Source organism: Sapajus apella, unplaced genomic scaffold (genome assembly GCF_009761245.1).
Source record: "Sapajus apella isolate SASKATOON/1434 unplaced genomic scaffold, GSC_monkey_1.0 scaffold23, whole genome shotgun sequence".
Taxonomy (NCBI): Eukaryota; Metazoa; Chordata; class Mammalia; order Primates; family Cebidae; genus Sapajus; species Sapajus apella.
In genome coordinates this window covers 27,701,028-27,721,396 of record NW_022436963.1, presented here as the reverse complement: position 1 = coordinate 27,721,396, position 20,369 = coordinate 27,701,028, and the positions used below count along the sequence as shown (strand labels likewise).

Sequence of the window (20,369 nt, the reverse complement as noted above, 5' to 3'; positions counted from 1 at the left end):
GCATAGCATTGTATGGGCTGAGTCACTAACCTTTCCTTCTCCCAGACTGCTTTCTCCAGACTGCTTTATCCAATCCTAAGAAGCGAGGCCACTGACTGAGACAGGCTCACTCTACAGAAAAGTCAACCCGTAAAATCTTTCTAAACACTGGTTCATGTAGAATTATTTTCATAGCTGCAGAGAAAATTGGCAAAAAATAATATATTGACCAAAGTGTAGGAAACCTGATCAAATAATTATGTTCCCAGATTGTTTTATTATAAAAATAAGGCCACATACATTGCAATCAATTTGTAATAATTACCTGAGATTTGTTCATGCAACAGTTCAAATGTTAAACTTTGCCATAGCAATTGCTTACTATATACCAGAGTTGTTAGAAGATTATTTTAGGTGGGTACTCATTTCCCTTCATTTATTTTTCTTTGCTATAAAGTACTTTTTCTGCCATTATTATGACTGAACCTTCTGAAAAGTGAGCTGAGAAGAACATCATGTATATTGAAATAATATTGAGTAAAAATATTTCTTGTTCCAACTTGATTCAGAGATAAAAGCACACCATGCTTTGGAATAGTTTATATTTTTAAAGAATCCAAACTATAAATAAATAATTATATTTTATTTTCAAGTAGAGTGGAAATTTTAAATACTGAAGTAATTGCCTGGACCACATAAAAATGTATGTCAGCTATAAACTATGAGCCAATTTTGTATTCATCATCACCAGAGAATTATTTATACTTTCCATGTAAGTCACTTAAAAGACACAGCAGTTACAACTCCCCAGATTAATGTGGTACCTACGAATGCATGTAATCATGTGCGAACTTTAAAATTCAAAACTGTTTAAAATTGTTTTATTAATGTACCATAGATATTTACAAGATTTTAATAATATACATTTTTTTCTTTCCAAACAAATCTGTATTAAGAATGTGTCTTGTATCAGAGACTGGAAAGCATATTTACAGAATGTTTTGCTTTCAAAAAAACTCTCAAATATTTATGGTTTTATTCATTGGATAAGTGGCTGAATAGCAAAACAGTAAAAAATCACAATGACAATTGACAGAAAATGCGTGCTAGGTTCTAAGACTTGAATTCCTCTGGAACTCAAACCTGCAAAATATAAAAATAAAACAAAAATTTCTTGAGATAAAGTATTGCCTGCTAGATTAATTTTTCAAAACCCAAAATTTATACTAACATTTCTCTTCTAGTAACATGTTTTATTATACTTGTCATATTCACATTATATTTAATTTTAGCAAGTGCCTTACCCTTTCTTTGTCCTAGGATGCCTGCTTTAAGTATAAAAATGCAAAAGAAAAATCCCTAAATTGGCAAAGTCTGCCTAAAGGATTGGCCAGCATTGGATGCTAATGACTTGCACTCAATCACAGCTTCAGGCAGATGAGTAAGTGATTCTTCTAATGCAAAAATAATACCTTATTGTTGCATGTTAACCCTGAATGACTGATGCTGGTTGGCTTAGAAAATTGTATTGAGAAGGACTTGAAAGTTGTTCCTTATGAATGCCACACTTGATTAGTGATGTCTGCCATGAACATGGGAAACAGTATATTTGTATGTGATCATATTGGCCATCCCTGCTGTAAGAGACATGAAAGAATCTATGAAAAAACTTTCTGACTTTTGTGCCAATAGAATGAGTGATAGAATTATGCTCTACTGACACAAAGTTGTTTTTTTTATTTAATTTTCCTTTTATTTTTATTTTTTTGGTTTTCAGGAGAGGAAACATAAAACCATTTAATATATAAGCATGTTACAATTTTGGAGAATAACTTTAAAAAAGTTGGCTCATCACCTTTTGCTCACAATTGAAAATGTATCTTATCACTCAACATTTAAACCATAACTGGAAGGTTTCATGGAGCTGAATTTTATGCAGCAGCTGTCTCAGTTCAAAATCTACTACAGCAAGGGTGACTCAACTTACTTGACATTTTTGGAATCCTAATTTCCTCACTGCTGCTTCCATCCCCACCATCACTGACTGTTCTTATTTCAATTAAGTAGTCTTCTTCAAATGGTACCAGAAGCTCAGCTGATGTATTGTTTGTTTCCAAAATATGAGTCTTACTCTGTCTGTTTTGCCGGTACAGGATCTGAATAAAATGAAGTATCAAATTAGCATGGACAGGTTGCTTCTCTAAGGTTCACACAACTGTTCTGGAACACTGTAAGATATAAGACACAAGACACATAATCATAAATGTTGTACTCCTCAGATGGAAACATCCAGGTGATGCCTTTCCTTTAAATTCAGTTGCTCCTGTTAAGAAAAAGAGTTTTGTTTTTTTGTTTTTTGGTTTTTGTTTGGCCAATGCCTCTGGAAGGGGAGTAGATTTCTCTCTATTAGTTAAAAAGCTTGAGGCTATTATCACTGGAGCTTGCTGTGAAAACTCACTGTTTAGTTTGGACCCATTTCAAATGTTGAATATATGTCTGCCAAGAGATGATGCCCATTATCACCGATGGAAATGATTTGCTCTGGGTATTTGACTACACTCTTGTTAGATGCCTTTTATGTTGTTAAAAGATCATATCATACTATTGCCTAAGTTCTAAAAACTCTATTTAGATATATTCTTTGGTCTCATTCTCATCATGTCTACTACCCACATATGCCATTATCTTATGATGTCGCTTGAAGAAAAAATGTTACATCCTATGGAATTTTATTTTTTGATGTTCCCTAATACACTACTGGACATTAGAACATAAAACCTCTTCAATGGAAAATTAGAAACCAAAAATGGCATTTTCAAAATAATGTTGAAAAAGATTGCAATGTTTCCATATGGATACAATTTGTTTTCTATTTGGGTGTCACAGGTCTCATTCCTTAGTAACTTGATTGGTATGATTAAAAGAAAAACTAAATACTCACCTTGTACCCCAAAACTTCAGACTCATTTTCCATGGTTTTTACATGCTCCCAGTTCAAACATAATTTAGAGTTGGTCAGCTTCCAGGCAATGTTTGCTGGTGGTTGACTTGGAGCTTTAAAGAGACAATCAAAGATCCAAATGAATACTAATTAGCTCATGATCACTGTATGATTTGTCAACATGAAAAGAAAAAATAAGTCTTCCATGATTTGCATAGAAGGAGCTAAAATGTTTTCAGTGTCATTTGAAATATATTAATTCTACTCACAGTAAGCAAATTTATTCACATCTGGTCATTTGGGAATGTCTTTGTGACAGACTTATGAATTAATAATGGCTTGCTGCATGTCCAGTATTAATTTATTAATCATTGCTGTTGAGTTTGTTTACTTTATCATACATAAACAGACAGAGAGTATCTTGAGGATTCCATTTGGCCATCAATCAATAAGCATGTTTGATAAATTCAAGTTGCAAACATTTTATATATCAACACAGAGATGTTCATTCTTAAAATTCTTTATATTTTAACATTGTATTAGTTAAGTTTCTAATTGTATCAAAACCAATTCAAGATATTTTAAGCAAAATATTTGTAGTAAATTATCATGGATATTTCTTATAACTCATGGCAGATTGCAGCAGAGTCTGAGGAGAGACAAAAAATGTCACAAAGCCAAGTTCTTCACTCTGCTTATCAAAGCAGCGTCTGCTGCATGCTCATCTTGCTAGAGAGCACCCCTTTGTCATTCCCACTGTACATGGCAGAAATCATGACTGTTCACCACACCTGAAATTTGAAACCTTCTCTGTTCAGAGATAGTCAAGTTAGAATTCCCCCCAAGAAAGCTGATGATTAACTTCATTTGGTCATATGTCTGTCTTAACTTAATTAACTTGTCTGGACAATCTGAAAGCTGCATGCCATTAAAAATAAATAGAGCTTTTGGGAACCCAGAAAAGGGAAAACTCATCACAACGTCATTGATCATCCCAAAGGGTGTCAACTTCAAATCTAAACTGTGACTTTTAGTTTTCTGAAATTAATGTTGTCTGGGTGAGAGTTGGTGGAAGATAAGAAATGAAAGATTTAGAATCAGGCCTCTAAAGTAATGGATGTAGTCCAACTAGAGAATTTTACATACTAGAATTCAGGTTGGGAAGTCACTTATCCAAAAGCATGCAGCTAATGAATCTTGGTCTGTTGCTTTCCTGTGTAGTGTTTCTCCAGAAAAACTTGCTGCTTTGAAAGATTTGAGCCCACATGACTATTTTTGAGTTTAAGAAACTAGAGAGATTTAAAATAATTCATCTGGAAAGCAGAAGCAAAGATAAGACTGCCCAACAAGATGTATTTGGCATCTTTTTTGAATTTGTGAGGCTGAATGAGAGTAATATTTAATTCATTATAACACTGATAGAAATGGAAACTATTTCTTTCAGAGTTTTGACTCAACTGCTGTTTAATCGCCTACATGTCGCAAAAAGAGTCATATATTGCTGAATCCAGGTGTCTCAATTACATTACCATGCATTCTCTCTGTACCCCAAATCCACTGGGATATCACTATTGTTTACTCAGCCACTTACAGTACAGTTGGGATGTGTTAGAGAAATGTTTCCCTGTGTGCTCACATGAGGCTCAGTTCATATTTCATTACAGATTTATCACATTGGATTATATTTATTCTTGGTGATATGTTTCTTTAAATTTCTTGAGGGCATGTGCCTTATTTAGCTCTATATTACCAATCCCTAGCACAGTGCCTGGCATATAGGAGACATACAATTCATGTATGTTGAATAAATGACTGTACAATAAGATGGCTAAAGAAAACTGCTCAGGTTCCTGTGGTGATCTTCTCAGGCTGTGCTGATTATACACTGGACTCTGGGCAGATCCATAGGTGACAAAATACAGCCAATCCATTCATTATGTTGTCCTATGATCAAGGCCAATTTCCATGGTCAGACTCATAGCAATCCATACCTATTTATAAGATGGACAGGCCAACTGGATTGACCATGTCCTGGTACATTTCTTGACAATATAAACCCATAATTAAAGACCTGAAAGCTTTTAGCTTAGTAAGCATTCAATACATTGCTTGTCAATGTACAATGTACTTGTCAATTATAATGCTTATCAACATATTTATTTCTAAAGGTCTGAATGGCAACCATAATGACTGTGTAACTATCTTTTCTGAATTTATCCTCCAGTGACCTTTTAAATCTTTTTCTCATCTATAAAAGAGATAATATCAAAATTCTCACAGGATATTGCAATTGTAATATCTAGTATACTCTAGATACCTTTCTTTTTATCTTTGTTCTTTAAAACTCAGCACCAACATTACCATCATACAATCAATACAGAGAAAATATAAACTCACCACTTCAGTGTCATTGGCAGTGTGGATTCTGGAAGTTTTATGTATTTCTGTATGTTTTGTTTGTTTGTTTTAGGAAAATGTATTGTTTTCAACACTATAAATCCACTGAAAAAATCAACATGCTAGGAGACAGAACTGATTCATTCCAGCTACGTAAAGGAGCAGTTTGTGATGTTGGCAATAACTTTGTCATTTACATGTTAGCATTTGTTTGCTCATCTACCAAAACAGAAGCACAACATTCCCTGGGCACAAAATAAGAAGAGTTGCATCCTGAATGGGTACCTCGTTATGAATAGCCAATTATACGGATTATTTAGAATGCTTTACTTGTCTTGCTTTCTGGGAGATAAAAAGAGTTGGGCTTTGATATCAGAGAGACTTGAATTTGTATCCAGTCTCTTCCAAGAGCTGGATTTTACCATTATAAAATGAAACAAATAATTCCTTCTTTATGAGATACGAAATAAAATATGAAACATTACTCATTTGGTTAGTGGTACGTATTAAAAAGCTCTGTAACTGTTAATTCTCTTTCTGAGAGTAGCAGTTCTCCACTGTGGTGTTATGACATAATCAATTTCTCATTGTGTTCGAAATGGTTTGTTACTAATAATACAATTCTGAAGTTTGCAAATGATTCACTTCTTAGATATAATTAGTGTACGTTCAAGTTTTCCCCTTAATAATATTGCTCTTACTTGGATCTTTATATGCTTTTAGAAAGAGAGATAAAATGGGAGAGTCTCAGTTCATTATCTTGGAATATCTCTTAGTACATCCTTTCTTATCTTTATCCATGGATGTTTCTCCAATGTCATTCCCTTATGTCGGATATTGAAAAATATAAGCTTCTGAAAGATGCTTTAGAAGGCCATCACCTTAATATAAGCACTGTTAACAGTTCTTGTTTGATGTAGTTGATTAAACTGGATTGCAGAAATCTATAATAAAATTAAAATTCCTGTCACCTTGACAAACCAAAATACTGTCACATGGAGAGCAAAAAAAAAGATATCATGATGTTTGTACCAAGTCTATCAATGGTAAACTCAACAAGCAAGCCCTTTTCTGATTTTTAAAATCTCTCAGGCAATTTCCAAAGACTAAATCATTTTCTATTAATCAAATGACAGAGCAACATTAAACTAGCCCGTCACAGCTCTAATGGTTTCCCTATAATCAATTTTTCTGTAGATGGCATTTATATTCAACTGTAGTTCACACTGTGAACTCAATTCAAAAACAACTTCTTATGTTACACTTCTAAGTAACAGCATGGGGTTGACATTTGGGCAAAAGAGAAAGAACATAAGTGCAAGATAAAATAAAAGCTTAATGCTTCCTTTATGTTTAAATATGGATTGATTGCGTATTTATGGCAAGAGAGAATCCAGTACAAAGTGCTAGTCAGTCAACGTCAAAGGCCAAATTGAGCCAAAATTTGCAAACACTTTCAGTTACTGTGTCTGAATACTTCTTTCTATATAAGCAGTGTTTTGTTTGTTTTACTTTTCTTTTCCTCTTGGAATTGACGTAAATGTTTTTCTTTCTTTCCTTGTAAATCTAAATTCCTTGTAAGTGATGTCTGTGTGGATCGCAGTATATTTGCAGTACCTCTCAGTTGTCTTTTGGAAATCCATCATTTCCACTAGGCCCTGGTACTTACAGTTGAATCACTGATACTTGTTTAAAAAGACAATAACACTACAATCATCATCCTCAACAGTAACAACAACACTTAAGAAGTTTGGCATATATTATTCCTTTTGTTTGGAAGCTCTTTCATCCTTAAATCCACTTTATCTTTAGTTTTGTATACATGGCCTATCCTATATAGATGCTTCTTCATATGTATATCTTAGTCTCTCACTGATTTTCTTCATTGTACTCTTCATAATTTGTAATTATTTTATTCATTTGTCTTTTTTGTCTTGTTTTAGGTTGCCTCTTCTCTGAAAGAGAAATTGCCTGTTGGCAAACATCTTGCTTCTTTTAACTGCTCTTAGGCCCTCAGCACCTAACTCTGGGCATGGCTCATAGGAGGCACCGTCTTTTGAGCAGATGACTGAATGATCAAGCAAAAAAAGCCAAAAAACAAAACACCTCTGCTTTTTCTTTAGCTTATCCAATTAGAATAGACAGAGATTTTGTAAATGTGAGCTCTGCTTGTTGAGACTTTCCAGTGGAAGATGAAATATCAGATTATAAACATAGACAGTGACAGTTTAAATGTGTGACAAATGCAGAATTTTTTGCAGTCACCACTATGAGAGGTAATCTTGATGTCATCTCAAGGACATGGAAAATCAAAGTCATACAGAAGTAGCACCTGGAATGATGGTTATCATCAATGTTTCATTAATGTTGTTTCTCATACATGTTTGATGTTCTTCTATGGCCCTTAAAGAAAAGAAAATTTCTGCAACAAATTTATGAAGAGAAAGAAAGTAGCTATGTTTCCTTACTTAAAAAAATGCAAAGAAAGTGAAATTGCCTCTAAAGGAGGAGTATAATAACACATGTTACCATGCACTGAGCCTTCATGTGTGACAGCCTCTGGGTCATCTTGGTGTATATTATAACCTTTAGTTCTTAGAGAAATAACTAGAGGTAAGTATCTTCATCTCCGTTCTTCAGATGAGAAAATGCATTCAGAGTTACCAAATCATTAGATCTGGCACACAGATAGTACATGGCTGAGCAGGGATCCATATCCACAATTCTCTCACTCTGAAGTCCCATTCTAAGTTTTTCCAACACTGTCTCACAATGGGCCAAAGTTACTGGAACTCTTAGAAAAACACTAATACGTTAAAGGGGAGACGTTGGAGGAAGTTATAGAGCAAAAGAAAAGAAAAAGACCATTTAACCATATATAGGGCTGGCAGGGGCACTACAAGCTGAGAGATTTCATGAATCCAGGTAAGTGAATGTTAGTCTTTAGAAGATCAGTAAGTCTGGGATGTCTGGGCTAGAAGAGGAATGATACAGAAAGGAGCTTTGAGACACATTGTGAAAGATCTTGCTTGCCTTTTTCTTAGGCTTCATTCTCTGGAATAGAGGAGACAATGACATTTAAGGAAGAAAAGAGAAATGATGGCATTTGAGAAGGAAAAATTTCAAAGCAGTTTGAGGTTTAGATGGAAGATTTGAGAGTCAGGGGGAGAGACTTTTCAGATGGTTAGGGAGGAAGATGATAAAGGAGCACAGTGGTCATAGGATGAAGATATTTTATTCTCATCAGTCTAACAGAAGCCATGACAAAACCTTTCTAAGCATTTGTGTCCTTCTATCTAGAAATCAAAATACCAAACTCCTTGACTTACTGTAATAATTAAGTGAGATGTAGTATGATAAAGTTAATACAGGGCTCAGGACATAGAAGTACTCAATATTTTTAAATTATGGTAAGCAAAATAAGGACAGCCCCAAAATATGATCACGTCCTAATTCCCAGTACCCATGAACACATTACTTTATATGGAAAAGGAGTTTGCAAATATGATTAAGATAAGGTTCTGGAGATGAGGAAATATTCCTGGATGATTCAGATGGCTCCAATGTCATCATGAGGGTCCTTACAAGGGAAAGAGGAAAGCTAGAGAGAGAGTTAGAGGAGCTGTGATGACAGAAGCAGAGGGTCAGAGGCAGAGAGGTGAAGGCACCCCACCGTTCCTGGCATTGGACACGGACGAAGGGGTCACAAGCCCAAGGATGTGGGTTTCAGATGAGAAAATGCATTCAGAGCTATTAAATAATTAGATCTGGCACACAGATAGTACGTAGCTAAGCAGGGATCCATATCCATAATTCTCTCACTTTGAAGTCCCATTCTAAGTTTTTCCAACACTGTTTCACAATGGACCACAGTTATTGGAACTCTTAGAAAGGCCAGAAAACAGGAAACAAATTCTCCTTTGGAGCTTCCAAAGCTAGGGCAGCCCTTGCACATGTCTGGATTTCCACCCAGTAAAACCCCTTTCTAACTCCTGACCTCCAAAATGTTTGATAACCAACTTGTATTGTTTTAAAACACAAAGTTTGAAGCCATTAATAGAAAACTAGAAAAGTTACTGTTCTGTTTTCACAATGTCTGTGATATAGAATGTCAAAGTAATAAAATGAGAGATTGGATAGTATTTAAATACAAAGGGATGGAGGCTTGTATATTCTTCTTATTCTCAGGTGCTTGTTGGCTATTTTGATAGGGTCACTGAAGCATACAGGCTGGTAAGAGCCAAATTTAAGAGCCATTGAAACTAGATGTCCATAGAAAAAATTAGGAATTACAGAGTTTTTTTTGTGGTTGTTGTTGTTGAATTTAGTTAAGTAAGTTGAATACTTAAAGAAACACAAATCTTCAGTTTAAATTTTCTGATTATTATTTCACTTTTTCCTTAGCAGAGGTATTCTAACATTGTATTCTGGGTGAAATTACTCATTGTAACTTAAACTGTTTTCAAAAATTTATATCTCCTACTCTTTGCCAAATTGATCATGTGTTAACCAACAGACAAACCAATAATTGTTTTAGCATTTGATGTGAATTTCAGTCCAACCCATTTGTAGGATCAGTTGGGCCAATTGAACAAATCTAGTGTCAAAAACAAGGATTTTTTCTGCTTAGAAACAGAATAATTTGGTACAAACTAACAAATTTAATTTAGGTTGCATAAACAATGAAACTAGAAAATTTAGATGATAGAAAAACATTATTGATATTTTCTGAAATGTGTATGTGTGTGTGTTTTATATATATATATACATCTGCCATATATATATATATATATATACATACACACACACACACACACACACACACATACACATACATACATATAGAGACACAGAATATATATACAGAGTGAGGTCAGAGATGCCTGGACCAGGTGCCCCATCACAGGTGCCCACAACCCGAGATGCAGGAGGAGTGGCTCGCATGAGAAGCCCCTTCTTAGGCTCTGTCAACCCATCATGCAATCCGGCCTGGGCCTGCTCCTGGTGCTGAGCCTCCCTTTGCTACCAGCCCCCAGGGACCGAGTCTGGATGAAAATATCGACCTTTTCTGCCAATGAGAGCAGCACTGTTTTACCTACACCCACCACCTCCGGCTCCAATGGAGCCCTGTCTCAGTGGGGATGTCACTGCTATCATCGTGGCCTTCCCTATCCTGACCATCTTACCCTTGGCTGTGGGGCTGGGACTATTAATGTGGAAACTTCGGGAGACGTGGCAGATGGAGGGCACCTACTAGCCCAGCAGCGAGGAGCAGCTCTCCTATGAAGCCAAGGCCTGTGCCCTTCAGGACTCCAGTAAGACCCTGAAGGGCTGCCTGCACATTTAGGTCCCTTCTTCTTCATCTGTCTCCCTTCATTGCTGTGTGATCTTGGGGAAAGGCAGTGCTGTCTCTGGGCAATCAGATCCACCTAGTACTTAAGAATAGCAGGGAAGAAAGTCCTTCAAAATCCGCCCCTGAGGTCAAGGGAGGGTGGGGTTACTCACTTTTATATATTTATATAAAATTAGTAGTGAGATACGAAAAATACATATATGTATATTTAATACAGAAAATCTCAATAAGAATTTTAAAACATATATATAATATGTACATGTTTTATATATATATATATACATATATATATGTCTTTCTCTTCCTGAAGTAAATGATTAGTTTAATGTTCAGCTTTCAATCCACCTTAAACTGGTTGATGGGATTATGTATAATAAAAGTTGACCTGAGTCTTAGCTCAATAACTGCACTAAAATGTCTGTCAGTCTATCATGATACAATCTGTTTATTTAAAAAAAAATGTTTCTAACACATTTCTAATCATTACTGATTTTGCTTCAGATAGAAACTGAATTACACATGAGAGCTTTTGTGAGTTTGGCATCTCTCAGTCAACGAGACCTAAATGTCTAGTCAATCTGAAAACTGCTCATTGATCAGAGATTTTTATCCAGATTTGCAGATTAGCTGAAAGAAGGTAGACCACTCCAGAAAGACCAAAGAAGCAAATCATAAATCCAAGTTATCTGGCAACGACTTCATCGATTTAGTCAACATTAAGTAAAACAGGAAGAGCAAGAGAACTACATTGTTAACGAACCCATTCTTGAAAATAACTCACAGCCTGTCTAAAGCTGGATAAATCGGAGGAAAGCTGGTTCAGAGATTTTTGGTCAACAGGCTTTTGGTTTGTTTGTCTCCTTCCTAGCAGTTCCACAGCACTTCCTATTTTCCAAGATGTTCCCCAAATCAGTACCTTCTTTGTGCCTCATGGATAATTTGGGAAGGCAGTGAGGACAGAGAGAATTTCCATTTAACAGATAAGAACATGAAAGCAGAAAAATGGAATGCCTTGTCCTATTTCAAGTCATGAGTCAGTGATGTACCCAGAATTGGAACATGAGCCACTGACAGTTAATCTGCTTATATAGAAATCACTGGATGATCTATTTAATCAAGGGCCTATTCTCTGAGATTGTTCCTAAGTTTTTTTTGGATATGACAAATATACGCATAACGGGAGTAACTATAATATAATTTTATTTTTAAACTCTTCTCAACCACCTCTTCTTTCCAAATATGGTGGTGTAATGGAAGTATAGGTAAGCTAGATTTTTGATAGCGGTAGTAAATTTGTCTTCGTCTTCCTCAAAATTCAGCAATTGCATTTGTTGTTTTTCATTCATCAGGATTCAGAGAGCAAAAAAATGTGTTTGTAAAAGGCTGAGTTTGTGAATAATTTGCATTCATTTATAACATATAAGGCATATGTAAACAGTACACAACCACAAAAAATCATCTTGCAGGAACAGTCAGATATGATCAGACCTTTCCCAATGTATTGTTGTGCCTCATATTATGGAATATTTGTGCATTACCAGACTCAATCAGAAAACAAAGGCAGCAACAATCACCGAAAGATGAAAAACATTCATCTTTTATTTAGCAGATTCTGATTATGTGAAATCAACTGGCTGATTATAAAGGGATATAAGACAAAGCAGAAGAGTTCATTCTTTGATTTCCGGGGCTTCCAAGTAAGCCGTAGTAATAAGGTATCCAAAAAGGAAAGATCTAGGTATATGGCAGTTGTAGGATCACATCTGAATATACTTGGACTCAAATGACAAAGCAAAACAAAAACCATCTACTGAGCATTTGTTAAGGTGTGTACTAGGCATTTATTATTAATAATCTCTTTCAGTCTTGAACAGAACTGATGAGAACATAAATACAACTTTTTCCTCATTTTATAAGTGAGGCAACCGAGACTGAAAGATAAATACCACCTAACATTTGGATGACGGGCTGTAAGTTTTCTAGAGCATTTTGAAGAAGGGTATCAGGCCCAGTCTTAAACATTATACTCCTCTGTCTTTAATTGATATACTTGGAATAGTCCTCTTTTGGAATTCCAGAAAGATCAAATATTTACCTTGATTCTTACCAAAAAGTTTCAATAAGTATCTACATTTAAGGGACAAACCAAGTAATCAAAGTAAACAAGTAGTAAAAAGATGAGGTGAGGGGAATGAAACGAACATCAAGCAAAGGAATAGGTTTCTCTTCACAGACGAATCTTGTTTCCTGGAGTATATGTATACTTACGAGACTTTTTGGTGGTAACATTGACTGGGGGGCTTGAGGGTCCTGTCCCAGCAGTGTTGTAAGCTCTCACGGAAGCGAAGTAGACGGTATTAGCTTTCAGCCCTGTGATGTTTTTGGTTGTGATATTTCCACTGACTCTAATTTTACCAATCATGGATTCTTTGGAGTCATCTGTCCAGTATAAGACCTGATAATTAAAAAACAAACACAAGCAATTTATTGCTCCCCAACAACTATCAACCATTGTTTACCAACAACTATCAATCACAACCACAAGGGATATAGGAAGAAACAGAAGCATAGATGACAAAGACATTTTCTAATTAAAATGGTTATACAACAGCAATAAAATTGATATTCTCTAATTTCGTTGTTGTTGAAAAAAGTCATGAATACAAATTCACAATGGAAATTAGAGAAACTGATTTGTTAGATTATGAAAGTATTTTATGAGCTATCTAAAGGCTACCAGCTTTAGCAAATGATGTCTAATAAGTCAGACAAAAACACAGACAAAAATCAGTCAAAGACTATGGTTATAGCTTTTTGCTATTGGCATTTCTTTTCAGAGTTCTTTGAATCACAGGTTAATTAATCATGCAATTTAAACTGAGCTCTAAATATGCAATAGCATTGTTTTAGGTACACTGAAAAAAAAAAAAAAACAAGAGAAAATAAATTAAGTATCCCCTCATCATCTAGCTAAGAGGTTAGAATCCACAGTATATGTGAAAATAAGTTATAGAATGCATTCCAAAGAAGTGATATAGAAAAAAAATGCTACAAGAATTTGATGAAATATGTCAGGAATTGATGAAAGTAGAGCTCGGACAGAAGAGGATACTAGAGAGGAAATTTGAGAAATAACTAGGGTTCAGATAAGAGGTAAGGCATTCTTGTCATGGAGTGGCAAAGACATCTGTCATGAGAGTAGAACTATATTTTGGAATCCATGTGTGTGTGTGTATCAGTGTGTGTATCTATATCAATGTGTATATATGTGTGTATATCATTTCACTATATATGTGTGTATATAATATAATCATATAATCAATCATATCATATATATGTATATAATCATATAATCAGATGACTGATTATACACACACACACACACACACACAGACACACACGTACACATATATATTGAGATGAAGGGCTACAAATCTAATTTGCCTTACTCTTTGTAGACTAAAAATAGCAGATTCAAAACACACATATTGTCTGTGTATGTGAGATGACAGCCTACAAATGTAACTTGCCTTACTCTTCATAGACTAAAATTAGCAGATTCAAGACAATCTAGGTATTTTTTCATTACTGAACTGCATTTTCTGAGATAATTACATCTTTTCAAGCTATACTCCAATTCACAGAGTAGGTATCTCAATGAAATTCTTTCATGGTATAAGATTATTGAAGAGCAGACTTTACCTCTTCCCAAGGAAAAAAAATGACTGCAATTTGAATAATTAGTAATATAATCACCTGATCACTTTTGAAAAATGTTATTGTGGTAAGAACACTTAATGTGAGATCTGTTCTCTTGAAAATTTTAAGTGTACAATGCACTATTGTCGACTCTGTGTGCACAGTTGTACAGTGGATCTCTAGAGCTTACTCATCTTATTTACCTAATCTCTAAGCCTTTAAAAATGGCTACTGTTTGTTAACTTGTTTGCTTAGAATTACCTAGAAAGATCTCCTTTACTATATGGGAGGAGGCAGGAGTTTACTATGGACCAGATTGAAGACTGGCTGAAACAGGAAAGAGGTTAAAGCACCTGTCCATAAGACACACCCTCAAGTTCCATGTCAGTTTACCACTGCCATGGCAACACCTGGAAGTTACCACCCCTTTCTGTGGTAATGGTCTCAAATTTACCACCCCTTTCCAGGGCAATGACCTGAAAATAACCACCCTTTTACTAGAAATTTATTATTAACTCACCCAGAAATTTGCATGTAATTAAAAGCAGGTATAAATATGTAGATCTGCTCCCAAGCTGCTACTCTCAGCACGCTGCCTGTGGGGTAGCCCTGCTCCACAGAAGCAATTACAAAGCTATAACACTGCTGCCTCAATAAAGCTGTTTTCTTTTACCCCTGGCTCACTCTTGAATTCTGTCTTGAGCAAAGCCAAGATCTTTCTCAGGCTAAGCCCCTATTTGGGGGGCTCACCTACCCTGTCTCAAATTCATCCCTGCTGTAGCTTTAGACATACATGATCATATGCTAACAACTGGCTAGTAGGATAGGGCTTTTGAACGGGGGCTATTGTGAAGCCTGTTGGCACATTCATGAGCAAAAATGAAATTAATGTGGATTACCTCGTAGCCCAGCACTCTTCCAGTGTTTCTATTCCAGGCAATAGCATTCCATGAAACTTCCATTTCAGAAGCAGAAAAACTCTGGACAGAAGTTCCCCTTGGGGCCAGTTGAGGTTCTACCATACAGAGAAAGACATGACCATCTTTAGCAGAGTGGTTCATTGAATAGGGAACAAGGGAGCACAAACTATGCATAGAGTCTCAAAGAAAACCAGAGCCGAGAGCAACTTACCATCTTCCCCGGAGTAGACAATGGTCACTGTACTCAGGGGTCCTTCTCCTTCATCATTATACACACCCACTTTGACTTCAAAGGGAGAAAGTGGGATGACACTTTCATTTCTGTAAACAAATCTTGATGATTCCACAGATGCTACTTTCTCCTTGGTCCAGGTTGTTGAGCCCACTGGCCGGAACATGACGATATATCCAAATCCCTCCCCATTCTGAAGTTCTTCTGGAATTGACTTGGGCAGAATGTGATCAATCACTGAGTATTCGCAAAAATATTGTATTACGCTACTATAATATTTATTGATTATTTCACATTTCTTCCTTAGAGACAAATATGGACATTTATTATGTTTAACGATGTATTAAAAATACTTTTATTTGAAATGCCAATTAGAAAAATGATCCCAATTTAAGATACTCAGATAAATAGTTGAAGTTTTCAGACAGAAATATAAAACAAGCTTTACGTATTAATATTTTTTCTTTGATCACTAATAGATTACAGTAATAAAATAGTTTAGGAGATTTTATGATACACACTAAAATGTGGTTTTGATATGAATTTTTAAACTCAGCACAGATTAACTTATTAACTATTTATTTCAAGACTAGGTATGTTTTCGTTTCACAACATTTTAAACAAGTTTTTGTAAGACATGAGTAATGTTATTATTGTGAAATAGCATATGATTAAAGACATAGAGTATTTCTCTGAAAAGTATAAAAGATCTCTCATCATTTCTTAGGCATACATCTTCATTGATAGTGACATGTATGCATTTTTCCTAACATGACAAAATAAACTGTTAACTCTCACAAAGATCAGATTTTATAAAATACATTTCAAGTCTCAAATTACTATACTAACAAAACAGAAATAGACACATATTCTCCCTGTACTCTACAGATGCTAAAAATCATAATCATATGAAGTTAGCAAATTAAAATGAATCTGTGCTTAAATTTAGACCCACGTATCTCCTAATTGCAAGAAACTTGGATTGAAAAATCAATGGAATTTATTTGGTTTTCCCAAAGGAAAATGCTTTGCTTTTTTTTTTTTTTTGTAAATATTCTGATACACTAATAAAGGCAACACCTAGCAGGACATAGCGCTTCTAGTCCCTCATGCCCACAACTCCATTTCAAAGGTTCTCTTTATTTGTGGGAGTTCATTTATTATATCAATCACATTATCCTGCCACTTGGAACCCATGTGAGAACCCATTCATGAGCAACAGAATCACAGACACCATCTTGGTGAGTATCTATGAGGGCAGAATCTCTGCACTGTATAGTAACTAATAGACATGGTCAATTCCTCTCATAGAGTTTGCATATGAAACATGATGAGTGGCAGAACAATAACAGATATACATAGAGCAGGCAAAAATTAGAGAACTTGCAGTAGCAGGAACAGTGAGGCAATTAAAGCTAAGAGAAAACAGATGCTGTAAATTAGAGAGAGGAGCTCCAATTTAGCTAGCAGCCAGGTAGAAAACTGGAAGTAAAGGAAATGGGATGAACTGAGGCATAAGCCTGAGAGACTATTAAAGCCAGGGCTGGATCAGCGGAGAGGTTGTTGATGGTTGGCTAGAGCTCTTGTGCTCGGGTGCACAGAGCAGTGATGAACGATGTTCCAGTTCTTCATTTGACCTGCCTGCCTGTTTGCTGAGACTTTTTCTTGTCCTCATTACTTCCCATGTAGCTTTAAAATAAATCCCCATTAACCGAGATGACCTGACCTGGTCTCTATTTCTTGCCATGTGGAACAGCCTCACAAATTCAGAAAGGGAAAAGAGAAAGAAAAATGCAGCTCCTGATATCTGGGGAAACAAAATATTTCTTCATATGAATGCTTCTCTTCTTTTTCACAGGGAGACTAGAATTAAAACAGTTAATTTTGAATGGCATAGAAGAGATTTATGAGAAAAAGCTACTTGTTAGAGCATTTGATTCATTTCTGAAGTTTCTTTGATCTCAGATTTAATCAGGATGCTTAGTTCATCTACATAAATAGGGGACTTTTGTTTTTGTTAGTCAAATACAATTAGTGTTTCTCATGGTGTTCTCTCAAGAAAGATCTGAGTCCGACATATGCAGTTTAGAGAGGAAAAAAGAGACTAATTTAGATACTTCCTTTTATTCTCATATGAACAGAGTCAAATGATTAAGAAATATATATAGTTATCTAAGAAGGCCAGAAAAAGAGTTTTCTTTAATGGAGACAGTGTTTAGTAAAATAAAGAAATTGTGAAATTCTTCTGGGAGTGAAATCTATGAAAATTGACAAACTAATAATGTAATTCTCAACCACAGTGTCTGTAAGAACCAAATCTTTAGTACAGACTAAGGATCAGCAAAACCATGTACTTCCAGCCAAATGTGGCATACAGCCTGGTTTTGAGAATAAAGGTTTTGAGACATGCTGGCACCTATGTGTTTATAAGTGGTATGTGGCTCTTTTGAGCTGCAAAAGCAAAGTGAGACTTCAGAAAAGATATCATATGGCCCACAAGACTGAATATTTTTACTGTCTGGGCTTTTAAATAAAAAGTATGCCAACTCTCAGTGTAGGTATGTATCTCTGACTCCACAGTGTTTTATCCTGTATACCTAATTTTATAGTCAAATTTATGAGAAATTCAGCACAAGCACCTCAAACCTGGAAGTATTTGGGAGTATACATTATGATAAAATAAAGAATAAACATGTTCTTAAAAATTAATTAGCCATTGCTATATTCTAAAAGTTTGATAGTATGTCCAGGTTATTGGAAACAAGCCAAACCAAAACAAACACAAACTCTATATTTACTGTGTGGTACTGGGGAAAACACAGGGAAGATGCTTAATTCAGTTCAGGCAGATTATACTGCAGTGCGCCTAAATGAAGGCTAGTCACTAAAGCTGTCACTTATAAAATAGAGTGGTAGACTGTGACTGAATTTAGAATAGTCTTGTGTACGACAGTGCTTTTCAAAGTTCAACAGGTACTATTTCAACCACAGTAGGAGTGACATTGGCTGGGGGTGGCCTCTCTACTTCCAAGTCACTTTCAAAACACAGTTCAGATATACTCAGTTCTGATCATGTCTTTCCTGACCTCCTTCCAGGCTGGTTTAAGACCATTCTGTCCTGTAGGCATCTGAGCATTCAGACATTTTCTCAACCATTTTTGTATTACACTGATAGAAACAGAGAGGCTACTTAATATTGAGTTCATTAAATTGAAGGAATTACTACCTGCATTCGGGTGGCTCAGGTTCATACTAATGTATGAATCTTCTCCTAAATATACTTAACTTATCCCATAAGGAAGTTGGGCACGAGAAGAAGTTGCCTCAGTATCTGCCAGTACATAACGTAAAATACGAGTGATAAATGGGAAACTGAATTCACTAGTTCAGTTTCTGCAAGTATCTGCATATTAGATATCCCAAGAGAAAGCACACAGAGGAACTGGCTTTAATTTAATTTACTTTTTGAAAATAGAGGTTAGTATGTATTTTCTGTAGCGGTCCAGATAGTAAACGTAAAAAAAAAACAAAAATTCAATTTTTATTTTAGATTCAAGGGGTACATGTGCAAGTTTGTTACATGGGTATGTTGTGTGATGCTGAGGTTTGGGGTACAATGGATCCCATTACACAGGCAGTGAGCACAGTGTCCATCAATAGCTAGTTTTTCAACCCTTACATCATCACTCTAGTAGACCCCAGTGTCAATTGTTGCTACCAGACAGTAAATATTTTAAGCCTTGTGGGATATATGGTCTCATGCAACAGCAAGAAAGCAGCAATATACAACATGAAAAAGAATGGGTATAGCTATGGGTGGATTTATTCACAAAAACAGGAAACTGGCCAAATTTGTCTCATAGGTCATGGTTTGTGCACCTTTGCCTTAAAGAAAAAAGAATATTAATTAATTCATATTCATCTCCATTTAAGAATGATAAGGGCTGGGTGCAGTGGCTCACACCTGTAATCTCAGCACTTTGGGAGGCCAAGGCGGGTGGATCATGAGGTCAGGAGTTCGAGACCAGCCTGCCCAACATGCTGAAATCCTGTCTTTACTAAAAATACAAAAGTTAGCTGGGCATGGCGGCGTGTACCTGTAATCCCAGCTACTTAGGAGGCTGAGGCAGGAGAATCACTTAAGCCCAGGAGGTGGAGGTTGCAGTGAGCCAATATCGTGCCACTGCACTCCAGCCTGGGCAACAGAGCGAGATTCTGTCTCAAAAAAAAAAAAAAAAAAAAAAAAAAGACTGATACGCATAGAATTTGTTCCTTCATTATAGACTGTGCACAAATGATTGCAACACTGACCTTTAGGAATTTCTGAGCAAGGGGGAGAACAAAATAAATATTAAGTCAGGCAAAACTGCCTATACACTATTATGATTATGCTTATATGGCCTTGGATGAATATAGAAACCTAAATAAACCACTCACAAAAAATTCTCTTGTAGACTCACTTGAAAGTCAGTGTTTTATAAGAAATATGTTTTGAGTAGCAGGTATAACATGGTTAGCTTACTACTTAAGGTAGATACTCAAGGACTCATGCCCACCCTGGAACATCACATTGCATGGGGACAATTGGGATTGTAATACAGGATACAGTAAAAGAACATAAGGGGATAGCCCTGTGTTCACATGCTTCTCTGCCCAATGATACATTTGTAACCCTCAGTTTTCTTACCTGAAAGTGGTACAACCACCTCCTAGCATTATTGTGAGGACTGAATGATATGAAATGCTCTGTGTGGCACCTGAAACCCTGAAAATGCTTGAGAAAATAGGGTTTCCCCCTCTGTCTAACCTCTGAGAGTCTCAACTCTCTGAAAACACTGCCTTTCATTC

At 35.8% G+C, this 20,369-nt stretch overlaps 1 protein-coding gene across 3 annotated transcripts in view; it reads right to left on the bottom strand.

The window, feature by feature from the left end:
• Positions 1 to 831: 831 nt before the first annotated feature.
• CNTN6 (contactin 6) overlaps positions 832 to 20,369 on the bottom strand; it is a 295,215-nt gene continuing 275,677 nt past the window's right edge. For all 3 annotated transcript variants that reach the window (XM_032290508.1, XM_032290509.1, XM_032290507.1), the window contains 6 exons: positions 15,501 to 15,735; positions 15,269 to 15,384; positions 12,939 to 13,125; positions 2,921 to 3,033; positions 1,967 to 2,135; positions 832 to 1,122 (listed from right to left, as the gene is read on the bottom strand). In XM_032290508.1, the coding sequence (XP_032146399.1) occupies positions 1,019 to 1,122; positions 1,967 to 2,135; positions 2,921 to 3,033; positions 12,939 to 13,125; positions 15,269 to 15,384; positions 15,501 to 15,735 (924 nt within the window). In that variant the 3' untranslated portion in view covers positions 832 to 1,018. The remainder of the gene's footprint in view (positions 1,123 to 1,966; positions 2,136 to 2,920; positions 3,034 to 12,938; positions 13,126 to 15,268; positions 15,385 to 15,500; positions 15,736 to 20,369) is intronic.